At 27.4% G+C, this 18,380-nt stretch overlaps 1 protein-coding gene across 7 annotated transcripts in view; it reads left to right on the top strand.

The window, feature by feature from the left end:
• The window catches only part of LOC114132669 (oxidation resistance protein 1), a 161,606-nt gene that overhangs the window by 50,958 nt on the left and 92,268 nt on the right, over positions 1–18,380 (top strand). Inside the window, exon 1 of one of the 7 annotated variants that reach the window (XM_027998189.2) lies at positions 6,399–6,665. The exons of the other annotated variants lie outside the window; for them this stretch is intronic. Within the exon in view, the coding sequence (XP_027853990.1) occupies positions 6,637–6,665 (29 nt within the window). The 5' untranslated portion in view covers positions 6,399–6,636. Of the gene's footprint in view, positions 1–6,398; positions 6,666–18,380 lie in introns of those variants that run through there. 7 annotated transcript variants of the gene reach the window in all.

Here is an 18,380-nt window from a genome sequence, read left to right as displayed (position 1 = left end):
TATATCTTTGTAAATCTAAATGACGATTTAGAACGAACGTATATACGATACTTACATTTTTATAGTCGCGCCTTCTTAAGTACACATTCTACTTAAGGTGTTATGGGCCGTAGAAAAATCTGTTCTTTTGATCCCGTTGAATGGTTCATTATTATTTGATTATCACAGTAACGTTTTTTTTTATTTTATTCATTTTTCCGCTTGTGACGATATGGAGCCTTACCCGTATTTACGCAATGTGGTTTTAGGATAGTAGAAAAGAAAAGAAATAAAGAAATAAATATAATATCAAAGAAATGCATTAGGCGAATTAAAACAAAGTTAGCATTTATCTTATTTTGAATAGTATGTTATGCAACAATTTATTTTTATTTTTCAGTATCGTATCGTTACTTAGTATTTTTTTTTTTACATTAATCAATAGTTAAGATTTATGTTTATACTCGTAATTATTTTAAAATATCTAATAAACTGTCGTTAACACTCAAAATGATTAATCATTAAGTATTTAAATTTCTTTTTAATTTTCATAATTCAGTTATATCTATAATATTTAAAATTAAATAACACGATATTATTTTATCCGTTTAATGTTTATATAAAATTATTTTAATGGTACTGTATTAATTTTTGTACCGTAAAGTAATTTTAATATGTAATTTATTCGTATTATATGGATTCAATGTTATTATTTTATAATCGTTTGAAAGATTATTGTGTTATCTGGTTATAGGTACATAGTTCACTTTCATAGTGTCGTGTACTTGTATATTATTGTTGACTGACGACTGTCATGTATTTAGTTTTGATTTGTCTATGGGATAAATGGGCAAATAGTAAAATCAATAGAGGCACACTAGGTTACTATAGTATATACGAGTTAATGAATAATATTTCGATTATATAGTCATATAGGTGGTTGCCGACGTTCATACGTTGTACTTATAGACTGTAGTATACATATTCGAAAAATAAAATCACAAACTTTCTGTTCAACTATGATTATTTCAAACCATTATTATGGTTAAGAGTAATGTAATCGTTTTGACTGGTTCTATCTTGTCAAATGATTTGGTTGTACTTAGTTTTATTCATGAAACACTATGTCAAATCGTATAAAGGTTTTGTAGTACATTATTGTTCTGTTCTTTTATTGCGCTAAGAGCTCAGACTTTGAAAAACTCTTTACTTGAATATTTCAGTGCAGTGACGTTGTAAAAGTTACATTTCTATTTCATAAAAACTTATTCAAAAGACCATTTATTAAATTTCGAATACTATTGTTTGTGTTCATGTGTCTGGAACTAGATATCTTTATGTATTTTAAGAAAAAATACAACTGTTCATTCTTACAAGAACAAAAATATTCTTGAATAAGATATCATATTATTTTGACTCTCATGACTATTATATATTATATATTTTTAAGATGGTACCTTTGGTCGACGAAGATTATATGATTACATTGACTAATATGAATATTGAGTAGTATTGTAATTTATAAGTTACAATAAAATTTGAAGTACCTGGTATCAAAATCAGACTATATAGTCTGCGTATGGTATACAATTTTCACTTTAAAGTATAATCATTATTGCTCATACTTCTATTTACCTCTTGATGGCTTACCGATCATTGATTCTTGATGGCTTATCGAGATCATTGATTTATGTAATTTATTTAGTTTGTTGTATAACATACCTTACTATTTTGGGTAGAGTCAATTTTTTTCTTCAGTTAAATGATATATCATTTATGTAACAAATTTTGGCACAACAATGTTTCTATGATCTGTATTTGTGATCTGTTTAGCGTAATAGATAGAATTAAGAGTTATGATAGATAGAGTTTACGATTATTATTGTTATTTCGGTTTAGTTTATGTGACATATTGGAGGTCACAAGTGATGTAGGTAGATAATTTTATAGGTATCCGGAAACATACAACTTATTTATTATTATAGATGTATTTTAATTTCAAGTTCTTAAAATCAAATTAAATTATTTAAAGAACATAATATTATAAACTCTGAATTTTACTCGGTTAACTATACTTGCCTACAGACGGAAGCTTTATGTATTTTTCCTTGAAATCTTATCATATTTGTCGTAACAGGAAATAAAATATAATGGGTAGATGCGGCATAATACGTGTATTGATAGTATAGTCATGCGATTGTTAAAGACGTAATCGTAAAATATAACCCTGACAGCATGTTATACTCTTATATGTATAGGTATATGATGGTTCCTGAGCCTAATTTTGTAAACAAGAATACTAAGTAAAGAATAAATCACAATATTAATAAGAGTTAATTAACTCAATAAAACAAAAAAATAAATAAATAGGTACACATTATTAAATACATATTAAATACTAAAAATATTAAAACAAGTACCATAATAATTTAGTAAATATAAAATATAGGTACTTAAAAGTTAACAAATGTAAGGTACTCAAATATCATACTTGGTCTATTTAATAGTAACGCGGAAGTCATTATTCAAATGTTTTTTTACGATATTTTATTATATAAAACAGTCAAGAAGTAAATAGTTGTAATTTAAACTCTGTTATGAAACGAAATATTATTTTCATTGTTTCCATATATAAATAAAAACTTTACTACCATAACAAACGAGCAAATTAAAACGTAGAAATTCATTATTATGTACTAGTTTACATAGTAGTTATACCTATACTTAAGTTTAATGAATTCAAAATACTTTATAAGCAGTTATTATATAAATGGGCAAAATAATTTATTGAAATTAGAACAATTCATTGAATGTATTTAATATTTATTGATTACTTACTGACACTCGATAAAAAATAAATCTCTTAGTTGTTAACTTATTATTTTTAAAATTTTCGTAGGATTATTTTAATTTAGTGAAGATATATATTATCATTAAATGCATAAAAAATATGCGTAGTACAATATGTGAAGGTTGTGTGTTTTTGGGGCGGACGTTAAATGAGACAAATTATTTATTTTTTTCTAAACCACGTGGTTAATCTAAACACTGCAAATGTGGGTAGCTTGGGCGTATACGTTTTGGAACAAATCCAAGACACCGGTAGGCCACTCACAAATCCCTCGCAGTAATCATGTCCGACAGTATATCCTCCCACTGACTTGATTTTTTGATCCTTTTATATAATAGGTAAGGTTTTTATGGGATTTTAAGGGTATTTTAAATTAAGTTAAATTTCTTCAACGTATTAAGATTTTTCACACTTGTCTATTTTGTTACAGTAGAAAATTATCTATGATATTTCGAAAATTATATCATTTCTATGAGATGTAGCATAAAATATTTGATAAACCCTTCAAATATATACGGTAATTTAAAATTGATCTTGTTAAAAAATTGTTTTGCGTAAAAATTCCAGTTTTCCTGACTAATTAAAAGAAAATATACTGAGAATATTTTACTTTTGGTATCTTCAAAGTAACAATTGATATACAAAATACAGTTTTTTTTTAACAGAAACCACTTTTAATATTGAAGATTACAGCATTTTTTACTGTTTTTATAATGATACGTCGCACATAAAATAATGTATACTTTCATACTATATATTATATTGACATTATTGTTCAGTTATTTTTAAAATTCATGCCAACGCTTTGTTAGTTAAACAGTCTAAACTATTTTATTTTAACTTTATTAAAACTCGTATGCTTAATCTATTGTTTTTTTTTTAAACATAATTGTTATTTAAGAAATCTTTTACATATAAGTACTTGGAGAATAAGTATGGTTAATAAATTAATGAGTCATAGTAGTAGACAGAATGAAGAGACCTTCTAGTGGAGGGACTTTGTCAGTATGTCATAAGATAGTTGGTGTATAAGTACCTAATCATATTATTTTCAACGAGGGTAATAAATATTTTAGTATCTAACGCAATTATAATTGTACGTTGAACTGTTATAATATCACAATTTCACTTCACTACCTAAGTTAAAGTATATATATTATATATATATTTTTTTTATTTATATTTTTTAAGTGTTAACTATACAGTATTTTTTTAAATGACTTTTTATTCTTTTTCATTAATAATACCAGTATATCACTACATAAAAGACTAGGTAGTTAGCACTTAGCATACCAATAGAAGTAGTTATACTGATTAATACATTTTATTCATGATGATGATGATGATGATGTAAGCACAAATAATTATTAAAATCATCATCAATCAAATTTTTTCTAAAATTTATAAATCTAATAACAAAAATAGTAATATATTCATGTAGAAGTAGAAAAACAATATCATTACGATTATATTTTAGTAGTGTTTTGCATTTATTATGCCAATTTAGTTAAAGAAATAATTACATAACAAAATACTCAATAACTTCTATTTTAAGCTATATACGTATATAAGAATTATATTAAATATATTATATTATTTAATATTGCCTATGCATATAATATATTATAATTTATATCTTATCAATAAAACTATTATTATCTTAGTTTTTATACAAATAACATTAACATTTTTTTAAATGGGAGTATATTATTTTTTTTCTGAAATTCTGCTCTAAGTATAATAAACACCTACATTAAAACACTTTATCGCACCTTCTTCACACTACACAAATTATTTAATATAATAAGTTTTTGTATTATGATATAGATTATAAACCTTTGGTACATTTATTTATACTATTAAATTGTATTTATTTGGTTATAATTTATTAATCTCAAATTTATAAAACTAACTTAACTTTTGATTTTAAATATAATATAAGAAGTTGTTCAGAGTATAATGTACATATAGTTTGTGGAATGTGCTTTGAGTATAATATGTTTGTTAAAATGTTTGTGATTATAAGACAATGATAATAATAATCATAGGTAATACATAGCTACCATGTACATATAATTTAACATTGAAATTAGTTAAAGAAAATGTTAATACACTCTACAAAATATGCTGTTAAATCACTTATTTACAAACGCATTTCTCGTTAGAGTTAGATGACATTATTTTTATAAGTGCATACTTAAAATAATTATTATTGCTATTATAAAATTTAATACGTAATTTCTAATACTCGTTAATTTTCATTAACATTTGCATAAATTAAACGTCGTAAGCTTAAAAATAATTTAGATTAACACAAAATTTTAGTGAATCAATCATTAGTTTTTAGTCATTATATCGGAGTTGTTACGAGTTAGAAGTAAATAAGAGACTTATCGTCTCAATAAATAAAAAAGGTTAATTAATTTAAAATTTACCGCAAGCTCTATCTCTGTCGATATGTTCAAACAGTAAAGACGAACTGATATATACATTGTATTAAATAATAAAAGTGTGGTTACTTAATTTAATTTAAATAAAAATATATTTACTATAACTATCTACTATAAAAATTTAATATTGGTAATTTTCAATTTATTTCTATCACTAATTATGAATAAAAGTGTGTATATAATTATTATAGAGTTCAATACATCGTTGTACAACTGTATATTATAAAAATTAATTATGAATATAATTATACGACGATTATTTACTAAACGTTTATACTGGGCAGGGAAATCGTGTTTAGAGCAATACATTTTTTTACTAGGTTTTATCAACACAACGATAGTATAATATAATGATCATTTTATTGGCAGACAAAATGATACAATATTTAAAAGCATTCACCGCAATAGTATTGCCACATGTAATTTTATAAAAAAACGGATATTAAATTGTTTTCAAAAGGTATAGCCGGTATAGGTAGCGATAATTTTGAAAAACGTTGAAATATAAATATTATCACTCGGCTTTTAATTATTAAGAAATTAATTTGGTAATTTGGTATGTATAATAGAATCAATTCAGCTAAGTATATTTGGATATGTGCATAAGTCTGATGTTTATTTGTCTTCGTATGGATTTAAACGCATTCCTCTCTCCATTAATGATAGCTAGGTTTCTGTTTGGGAATATCAGTGTATTGCGTCACAGGTGATTTGATCTCTCCCCTTTGGAAGTCGGGAATCGGTGTTTCATGTATATATTTTTAATTGCATCTATTATTATACAATTATTATCAAATTAGTATTAAATAAAATAAATATATATAATATATATATATCACTGTTAAAAAAAAAAAAATTCAAGAAGTTGATTATAGTTGTGGGCGTGGATGATGGGACACACACACATCAAGTGTGATATTAAAACATTTTAATTGCCCTCCCCTCTCTTCGGTCGAGTTTTGGATGTGCCACTTTAAGAACGAAATTTACATAATGGACATGCGTAATGTCGTAATGTGTCACGACGCTTGCGACTTTTATGGCAGAAGAACTAATGCTCGCGCGATAAGGAAAACAGTTTGAGTTCAGTTCGATTATTATATACGCTATACATAGTCGTACATTATCTATATACCGCGTATACGTGTGTCCCTGTTCGTCGAGTGCTGTAAGTAGCTGTAAGTCGAATGTGACGATAAAACGCACCAACGGATAAACAGCTGATCGCCAATGCGTGCGGGTACACAGTCTGACTAGCTGCGTACACATCGACTGTTGTAGCAGTAGTGTGACTGACGCGAAGTATGTACAGCAATACCGACGAATTTTCGTAATATTTTCATACATTTGGTCAATATGATAAGATGGGACAAGTTGTTGAAAAGGTAAAGTAAATTCGTACTCGAAAAAAAATCGCTTTATGCATTTAAATATAAGTAGGTATACATTTATAGTGAGCATAGCTGCAGGTCATGCGCACGTATATAATAATACATAATATAAGACGTATAGATTAAAACTACAGTCTACCGGCATAGTTAATATTTTTCTTGTTTGGTTTTTTATTCGCCCGCAGCTTCTCATTGGACTAGTTTTTGTTGTTATAAGCAACGGTGGTGGGTAATATATGAATAATATATGGTTCGGGAAAAAAGCATAAAAACCGTGAGACAAAAAAAAAATATTACAACAATACAATAATAATTGTCATTTGTCAGCTGGCGCATGTACGGCTAATTATTAACAGACATGTGTCGTTTCCAATTTCCTCGCGCGCACGCACATTACGAATATTATTATTCATCTCGTCTGTGTTGTGAGTGTTGTGACCTTAAACGGTTCTTTTGAACGTCATGACTTTTGCCGGAAAACCTATTCCTATTTTAAATGAGCTTAATTTAAATTCATCGCACAAGTTGGCGTACAATAATGACCGCCGCATTATTATTATAACGGGTGAATCTGTAAATTACTTTTTCCGTCTGGCACTACTCTAGTTTTTCGAAATATTTTCCACCACCTAATGTGAGCTAGTCGCGGCGGGTGCTTTTAACGGTATTGTTACGACATTGAAGTGTTGCGATGATCGTCTCGCATGCAAAACGATTGCAGTACTCGTATTTGTCGATTATTTGCAGTAGTGATTTTATTCATATTATATAAATTAAATAATATATTATATGCTTAACCGAAAAGTTAAATTGCGTTTGACATATAATAATAATTATATAAAGACTTTGATTAATTACGGAATTTGTATATCACATAATTCAATTGAAAATGATTATGTATAAATTAAACTCTAGTCAAACGTCTGTGAAGTACACGACCCAGTAATTATAGAATAGTAATTGCGCGAAGAATTCGAGTTCGTGTAGTGGAATTCATTATAGGCTTAAATAGAAATAAGGTTAAATTATTTTTCAAAATGAATAGCTTATATATTTTATGTTTAGTGTTTATCTTTATTCATTATTTTAAGTTGTTGTTTTGAATAATTAAGTACTTTAACATATGCATCGATTTTTTTTACAATATAATTGTCTTTGAACTTATAATTATATGTCATTGCGTTGTCGTGTAAATTAAATTGAATTATTAATAAGATGTATGAGATAAAAATAAGGTAACGGTTTAAAATATTTTGAAAACTTTAAATTTTAATATTTAAAAAGAATGTATTTACCTCTGTAAACATATACAAATATAATTTTGAATACTCGTAATATTTTTAGATTTTTATCAAAATTTGTAAATTCCATGCATAAAAATGTATATTTTAGTTTTTAGTATTTGTCCTGTTATGAGATTGATTTTGAGTTTAGTATTTATAATTGAATAGTTGATTAAAAAAAAATTATATTAGATTATTTTATTATTGGTTGATATTAACATTGGTCACAGTAAACATAAGTTATATGTAATTTTTTTTAATCATTTGAATAGTAATTAAATTTTGGTAAATAATTATTAATGTGCGAAAGATAGATAAATCGTTTATGACTAGTCCATAAGGTATTCCTTCATAAGATCTTTATAAATTTTATATTTTAAGTTATTACATACTTCTAAAAAAAAAAAAAAAAAACAGAAAATAAAAATGTTGCTTTTTATTGAAAAACATATATAAAAAAATTAGAATATTGAATAGTACTTGTATAAATAAATACATTTTATATGTAAAAATATTTTTATTTCATTTTTTTTCGAAAAATCATTATAAAATTTGCTAGTTTTAACATTATTTATAAACCGTAATTATAATCATTTTAATATTTAATGTGGCAAAAAACGTTCGTTCAAATAACTTGCTCAAAATAATGAACCGTATTTTTCTTACATATACCTATATTATATTATTTTAAGCAACTAAGCTTTTTAAAATTGTATAATGATTTAAATTTAAAACAAACGTATAAGAAGCATATTTTATCACTAACATTATTGGTTAAATAAATGGTTTTAACATTATTTTTTTATACATACCTTTATGTTATTTATACTTAAACCAAAGTGGCAAAGTATGATTCTGATGTAATTTAACTCTTCTATATTTCTGTAGTATTTGTAACATAGTTATGAACTTAAAAACAACTTCAAACCAGGACAAGCCGGGTTATACGAATTTTTATTATGGGAATACTTACATTGCTTATATAAATTTATTTGAATTAGGTATATATTGTGCATTATTTAAAAGATAAAATGATACCCAGCATTTTGAATTGTGGAGAGGAAGGTTCACAAAAGATGTGGTTTAAAAATTTAGTTTTTGGAGAGCTTTACTCGAGAATTATAAAACCTTTGCAGAATAAAACAATGCTGTATAAGTTAACGTTTTTCAATTTTTTGATTAATATAAAACCTTCAAAATCAGCGTAAATGTGCATTTTATTTTTATAAATCGCCGAATCGGCTTTTAATAGAAGATATAATAATATTATAACAATGTAGAGAATCTCATTAGTACTTTATTTTTGATATATTGTTTATTATTATTATGATTATGATTGTTTTTTTTGGAGTCGAAAAGAGGCGGAAAAACTTCCGAGGGAAATGTAATATCCGAATATGTGCTCGTGGAAATATCCTGTGTATAAATAATAGAAAAAAAATGTATTTATGCGAAATCGTGCATATAATGGACATAGCAACATCCGGTTTGAATTCAAGCGCGCACCCATTGAGAATACATAACATTAAGTCGACATAGATCCGAAACCGCAAACTCGGCACCCTGCAGTATAGAGAAAAACATACGTCGCATATTATAATGAATATCCCATTTATTTAATATATTTTATATCATACGTCTTTTTCTTTATTTCTTTCTGACCTTATACCGATTATTATAAATATATTCATATAATAACGATTGCAAAAGTGTCGTCCGATTCTGCAATTTGATAGATTGATCATTGAGAATATCGAATTTCTATCTTCAATAGTTACCTGTAATAGCTAATACATATTATGTATATTGTATAGGCTATAGAGGAAAAAATTAAAGTTGCGTTGGCATGTTGTGCTACTATATAAATATGATGCAAATGTGATAAACGTAATAAATGTATATATTGTAGACATTTGTTTACGTACATTGTGCAGTGCCCGGTGATAATTAGATCCAATGACATTTTAATTTTCACGCTTTGTAATTTAATTAAAATGAAACTGTCTAAGCTGAAATCAACTGATACGTATGTATAATATTGGCAACAGTAAACGGACACAATATAATATTGTTATAAGTACGTCTTTTGCACATAGTTGCGTGGTCATATATTTTCATCAAAAATACGTTTCTCAACGTATAACCCTGTTTCTCAGCCACCCCTCACTCATACCGAAATAATAGACAATAATATACAAAATTTAAATCGATATTAATCTTTATTTATTTATTTTATCACTATTAAAGACCATGAGCCATGATAATAATCAGAGAACGAATATAGTACAATTTGCATATTTATTATATACCACACTTAAAATTTAGCTGAATAGTTAATATTTTAGCTTAAAATTAGTTTTATGATATATAAAAGTATAGAACAAACTTTATTTTGCATATTTTTGCATACATTACACTTTTACAATTTTTTACACTACTAACTTTTTTAATTTTTACTTGTTTAGAATTTAACTAACTGTAATAAACATATTTTAAAATTTTATCAATTGCATATTAATAATTTGATTTAATTTTTCAGTAAAATTTAAATTACTACAGTGCTGTGTTGATAGATTAAGTTAGGTGAATTTTTTAAAGCTGTTCAAAATTCAAAAAAAGTTCCTAAATTATGTGTGGAAATAATTTAAAAGTTGTGTAACCATATAATAAATTAGATATAATAACATTGAATAAACATTTTTTGTTATCTTAACTGTATATTTTAATCGTATAATTCATGATATTTAAGGGAATACTTATATTTTTAAATTATTAATTCATGTAAATAACATGAAGGTTTTATAAACTTCTAGCTAGAAACAATATTAATAGTATTAAATTATTTTTTTTCTACGTGTATATTCTATATGAGTTCCAAATTTCGAGATAGATAAACATTCTTATCTATCACAAATAGAACGGGTACACTATAATAGCCACTCGACTCAATTTCGTGTTGCACAACGTGGGACGTATCACGTAGATGTAGGTTAGGTACCCCGAAAACAATTTTAGTCTTCAGTGTTTTAAAACTATTATTACCTACATTTTAAATGATATAGTTAAATGAACACTTTTTTAGAATGCATATTATATATGAGTGTAAAACCGTGTTATATTTTATTCGTGCCGTATAGAGGACCCACATGAACAGGCCTCGACGTCGAACGATTCGACACGGTATACCCCGCCGCATTATAGAGTCGGCGAGTCGTATATTACATAGTTTGCTGTAGTTGTCCCCTTGCTAATTTGTGCACTTGTTATATATAGTTTTATGTCATGACGTACAGAACAATAACATGCTTGTGCAATAAAACATAACATTGTCAAGCAACGAATTACACACGCTGGATAAATTCTCTTGACAGTCGGCTACGAAGTGTGTGCATCAGCGCATTTGTGTTTCGTTTATTTAATGTACCTATACTAGTATACTACAAAAGGTATATAATATATTATATATTATAACCTATACGTCGCGAATTCGATTGTAAATGTGTAAAGTACCCGAGTGAAACGATATTTTTCATGTTTTTTTGGGATGTGCGAAAGGAAATCAAATTCTAATGGTTCTTCTTTTGGATACCGTTTTCTTGGCTTTGGGTAAGAATCGAGTTTCAATTATATATAACATATCTCTGACTCTTTCTAAAGCTTTTTACGGATTGTTTGAGCATAATTCATTAACAGTTTAATAAAATGTCACAGAATCTTTCTGATTTACATATTTGTTTAAAATAGGTAGGTATATCGTAAATCGATTTGCACGTAGTTTCACAGCGTTGACGTTCGTCTATTTTTTAATTCATATTTTTCTGCAAGCTCAGCCTAAACTATATTTTATCGAATCACATTATAAAAATTTTAAAACCCACAATTGTAATCTTTATACACACACACATGCACACACACACGCTGTATCTAGCTTTTTACGTTGTATACAATGATTATACTTGTTGAACAAGCATTAGTAGGCTTATCTTCTATACGTTCTGAAATATCGTGTTTTGTTTACAAAATATTTGTTAACGAGCTGAAAAAGTTAAAAATTGAATAAAATTAATCGTTAAATTGAAAATCTTTTTTTTTTTTTAACAAAACAATATTATTTACACACGATTATACAAACGAGTACATACATACATGTATTATCTAATGTTGTTTAAGTATGGCAATAACAATATAACTTGACTGTGTTTATACAAGCAACAGAATGCCCTAATGAAACGAAAATATTAACCTATACAATTTGTTTGTTTATTTGGTGATTGAAATTTTTTGCGTTTTAATTGATAGAATCCAATTTATTGTTCTCGTCTTCGTTGTAATAATATTTTTTCGAACTATTCATCACATATACGTCTGATGCGTTTTAAAGAATAATATTATTGTCTATCGCAAGATACAATGAAAGTGTATATACAACACATTAAATACACGGCATTAAAATCAACTGCCAGGGTTGTGCGAATTTGTATTAGAAATAAATTCGGAGTCTTCTACAATTATTTGAAATGACGCGTTTTTCGACATGGCATGAAATACTATTTGAACGTGTCGAGGACCACATATTATATTATCTGGATGTGATCAAAATAAAACTATATTACTTTATTTATCATCTTCGTTGAATAATATCTATAGTCTAAAATAGATAAGTAACTGCAATTTCGCGATGAAAACCTCGGGGAAAACATTTAAATTTGAATACCTATCATTATATTATTATTATTATTATCATTGAACAATCTATCTAAAGCGGTATGTTATTGTATTTAATGGGAAAATAATTTTGTTTTGCATTGAACTAAATCAAATGTAAATGGTCGATGTCCGGAGGGGGACGCCCCGGATTCTAAAAGGGAACGTTTCAGTTAAAATAATTGTTTATATTAGCAACATATATATATTAAAGCTTTATGGTAATTATAAAAATAATAATGTAATGAAATAAATAATATTACATAAAAAACCATGTATAACCGTTAACATTTGTATTTGTAATTTTTACACTAACACCGCAGTATGGCGACAGCCATTTTCCTTCAAAATTATTGATGAACTATTAATGACAATGCGTAGTTTTCCCCTTATAGTTTTTTTCCGTGATCACAATAAGATATTATCACTTTCTTATTAATTTGAATCGGTATCTATACCTATAATTTATTGATCAAGGATATTGTTCAATATATATAATTATAGCTGTACAGTAGATTAACATAAAATATGAAATAAATTAAAATTAAAAATCACGAAATTAAAATATAATTTAGTATAAATTATAAAATTATTGTTATAATTTAAGACTTAAAATATGTATACACAAAAAAATGATTATACGAAAATGCCTAGAGGAGAATCTTTTTTGTAAGAAAATGCACAATGGATAAAAACTACACTATCTCATTTTTGGAGGAAAATTGCATCACTCTGCAATATACCCATAGTCTAGTATATTATATGAATTTGTATCTGTCAAATTATGGAGAATGGCTGCGGGGGTTGATGAAGTAATACGTGTTATAGACGTTATAGTTGTCTCGGTGAAATGCGTTGTTCACAACAATAGTAACAGTAGTTTACCATATAGAAGTAGTAGTAGTAGTGGTAGTAACTGGTAGCAGTATAGTATATAATGTATATATTAGGTAGATCATAATTAATATGAATAATATATTTAAAAAAAATATGTTTTTATCGAATTAAAATCAAAAAACTGGTTGTAGGTAGTAGTAAAAAAAAAAAAAAAAAATAAACAATAATTTCGTGTTTTCGTTCCTGTATCATACCTCCAGTGGTGTAAAAATAATACAATAATATAAAATTTGACATGAATACGTGATATTATATTATTATTATTTATCGCACGACGACGGCCGAGCGGGGAATGCCGTTTTCATTGACCAAGAAATCGCCGACGCCTCGTATACAGGTGGCACAATAATGTGCCTACTATTTTTATTTCTCTCCGTTGTTGTATACGTGATGACCTGCACGAATAGTTGATTCCGTCCACTCGTACCTACCTAATAATATTATTATTATTATTATTATAACATTTTCGTTGCTCTCGCGTTCACTCCTCGTTTATCATTATTATTATTATCATCGTCATCATCGCGGTGATTATTATAGATTGCAGTGCTCCCTTTCCTCCCATCAACTACCCCCAAATAGCGAAAACTCGGTCGATCGTTTTCTAACGGTTCGTCACGACAATAATAATATGTTTGAAGAGAGATGATGATGACGATGACGATGACGATGCGGCCGAGTGACGAGAATCGCGATCGCGCGATGACCGACTAATTTGTAATAAAACTCTCTCGAACTAATCATAATAATGAGTCGACTAGAACGCGAAGACCAGCCATGACGACCACCGCCGTATCCTCTCATTCGAAATTGTTCTGACTTGTGATCCGTAATCAACAAAAATCGTTGTTTCACTATTTATACATAGGTGTATATATATATAGATTGCAGTATTGTTCCGCGGGATAAAAATAAACCAACGGTAGATTTCAGACTTGAATCGCTTTACTCGCAAAATCGCTATGTACAATACGTATAGGTGTATTTCGTTAGCCATAAAAACTTTGTCGAGCGAACTTTGTTTTTAAATTTATTTAACTCCGTGTTTTATTTTTAATCGGTTATTTTTTTACGTCATCATATTATAGTGTTAAGTAACCAAGTGGAAAAAATATTTTGAGCTATACAAATTTAAAATAAAAAATCAAATTATAAAAATGTTCATTTATTAACTAATTTTTAGATGAGCACGACGACTTGTATTATACGAGTATAAGCGCACACCCTTCACAGTAAATTCTTAATAGATTCCTAGCGCATCTCACTAAATGGCACACCACCGGCACGCATAAAATAATTATGTGTGTTGTGTAGGAAATATTAAATATTTATTTGGTAAAGCAATTTATTGACTTTGATTTATTTGCACCTCGTCATTGAGTAGGTCACCATATAATGGCAGTGTTACATATTATATGGAAACGATTCAGGCGATGGGTCAGTCTCTGTTTATATTTTAAAAGGTTTGTTTATAACATATTTAATACCTATGTTAAATATTTATTTTCCAATTAATAACGTGTTGGGCTTCTAATACGATTTCCGATTGGGTATATTACGTATTGTATTATTGAATATTAGTTACCTATATTATTATAATATCACTTTTAATATTGACATTATATCAACTTTTCATAAATAATATGAATAAATGCGCCATTGATCTTGCTATACGACTCCATAGACCAAATCATAGTTTTTACTCGTGACACGCGGGACGATACTTAGTTCGATGTTTGTTTTATGTTATTATTAAATAATATGCGTGGACGCATAACGTAAGCGGTAATAATATATTGTAATAAAATATTTTGATCGACGGTGACTATCCTGAATCCGCGGCGAACGGACGTACCTATAGGTTTTAGGTGTATATACTATATATATGTAATTTACGATCGCGTCAAGTGGTTTGCTTTATCGTAATCTAGGTCAAGGACGGTCGCGTCGGCAATGATAGTGTTTTCGATCCCGAGTATGTATCTATCTGTCTTTCTCTCTCTTCGTCCGTCCCACTCTCTCGTGCAAACAATTTTAACGGCGCACGCGCTCGCCGAGCTCATCGCCGGTGTAACCGTTTGCAGTCGGTGGCAGCGGTGGCGGATAACAACGATTCGATAAATTCGAGTAATATTTAGGTACCTATATTACTATATGAGACATCATCAACACTACCTGAGATATTTCTCTCTTCCTACCGTCGTTTTCTGACACACTGCAAAACTTATCGAGTTATCATCACGCGTGTAATATTATTATTTAAGTCTGGGAATTTGTAAAAAAATTCATCGGTTTTATAGCTTACTGCTAATAACATAGCCTAACACAAAGTTATTGGATCAAGTAATTACTGTTGAATTCAATTTTCAAATTTTTATTTTGTAATTACTTGTATTTTTCGATTTATTGGCCCTAGGCGTTTGGCTTTTTTAACTTTTAATTTTGTAATATTTTTATTAATTCCCTTTTTTTACTTACAATTTATGTACTTATATTTTTTAAATCTATTACACGTTAAATAATACTTAATAAGTAAAAATATTTTATAGACGATAGTTTTTTTTACGTTTTCAATTATTATTTTTTAAGTTTATATCATACTTAATTTTCTGAGATTTAAATATATTTATACATGTTTTTAGTGAATTTTTGAAGATTTAAGGGAATTTTTTTAGATCTCTTATTTTATAAAATTTACTGCATAATATTGCAGTATCTACTTATTATAGTATATAATATTTATACGAAAATAATACCATACCCTATTCGCAATGAAAAGTTTCCACAGATTCCGTGGTGGAGAGGATGGAAACCCTAAAGTTTATCATTTAAACTCACTGTGTACATATTATATAGTATACCATTTATAGGTTCGTGTATGTTCAAACGGTTTTACAACGATTGGGTCTAAAAAAATAAAATAAAATAGTTCGCATTAAAATTATGCGCAAAAACACCCAACAATATCGAATAATATAAAATGTTATTTACACCATATAATACTTATAAGGGGACATAATCTTTACGTTTTTTTGCACCGAGTGTAGTTTTAAATGGTGCATATATTATACAGTCGATTTTTAAATGCACATTAATGATACCTACCATTGAGACGTAATTTTATATTTTCAATAGAAATTGCGTATTTTTTTCTACTTGTTTGGCCTCGATAAATCGTCTTTTTTACGATTTAAAAAAATTTAAACTTTACTTTTAAGTAACTTAAGTATGGCGTATCTATTTAAAATACAACACAATATTTTTCGTAATGCATATAGACAACTTTGAATAAAAAATAATAATACAACTGCTATTAAGATAAAATAAAACTTTTTCCCGTATTTTTAATTCTGAGTGTATTATAAATACATAATATTGTGTAAAGGTGATGACAATGATTCATGAATATTTTTGGTCGTTAGGGACACATGTCTGTATATTTTATGAAATTCCGGCCGACCCTAAGAGTATATAAGAATTGATAATCGTCTTGTGTTTCGAGTCGTATTTAATAAATAAATAATAATCATAAATCGCATTCTCACTCACCGACGCGTTTCATAAAATGTTACAACTTGACAACCGTTTGTCGTATTTTCGTCGGAAGATTTTATTTAGTCATGTAGATACGTGTACCCGTGTGTATTTCTGTGTAATATGTATTATGTAATAAGTTAATAATGTGTTTTTGCACCTTATACCTAGTTTGATAGGACTCTCTCGACTCTCTTTGTCGTCATAATTTAACAGCATTAAACATTTCTATAAAATTACTTAAGTTTATATTTTTTTTATCGCAAACTTGTACGCTTTATATAATGTATTATACGAATTAATCACAATTTACGTAGTCGTGTATTATTTTGATAATCGTTTTATCTCGAGTAACTCGTGTGTATTTTTTGCCGTTCGTAAAATATTATAATACAATGCGAATCGATTACACGTCGATTCAGTAACATGTCCGATTTGAACGGTTTTTATTATTAATTAATATATATTTTATGCGCATACACAATAAACATCGTAAATCACGTTACCCAGTATAATAATGGTAACGTTTATTATTATTCTAGCCAGCACACATCGTTAAATATTTACTTTGGAAATATTCGAACAATGACTATATATTAAACGCTAATAGGTTTTGTCCAATTATTTCTGAATAATCAAATTTTATCAAATACGTGTTTCGAGTAAACGAAAGTATTTCGTATATAGGTAGTGTAAATTAATCTGTTCGAAAAACTTTGATAACCATAACTCGCATAACGATGTCGGTCGCGTACCTAAATATATACGTAAACATATTATATTAATTTGGATACCGTTTTCAATTCGTTTTAGAATACTGAAATAATTCATATACAGGATGATTCGTCAAACATATGTTTCCCTTTTTTTTTTTTAACAAACAATATTTTCAAAATTAGATTTTTGGAATTTTTTAGTTAAATTAAAGAACATATTTTCAACACTTTAGTTTTTTACACCATTTAAGGAGTGTATTGTGGTGTTAAAGATTTATTTTGAGATCCCATATTATTTACTGCACATTTATTGTGAAGCATACGAATTTTTTTGTTGAAAATATTGATTTATTTAAATTATTAAAATTTGAACGAATAATTTTGGAATAAAAAAAATGTATTATACTTGTATACATATTAAAGATAATTAATAGTCCTCGAAAATATATGTAATAATATTTAGTACTTATCACAATAGGAAAATTTTTATAAAACATAAAATGTCAATAGATTACTATTAATTAGTAATTATAGATATTATATTTTTCAAATCACCCTTAGATATTTATTTTAAA

This window comes from Aphis gossypii, chromosome 2, assembly GCF_020184175.1.
Source record: "Aphis gossypii isolate Hap1 chromosome 2, ASM2018417v2, whole genome shotgun sequence".
In the NCBI taxonomy this organism is placed as follows: Eukaryota; Metazoa; Arthropoda; class Insecta; order Hemiptera; family Aphididae; genus Aphis; species Aphis gossypii.
Note: the sequence above shows the minus strand (reverse complement) of the source record. Positions and strands in the feature narration are given on the sequence as shown.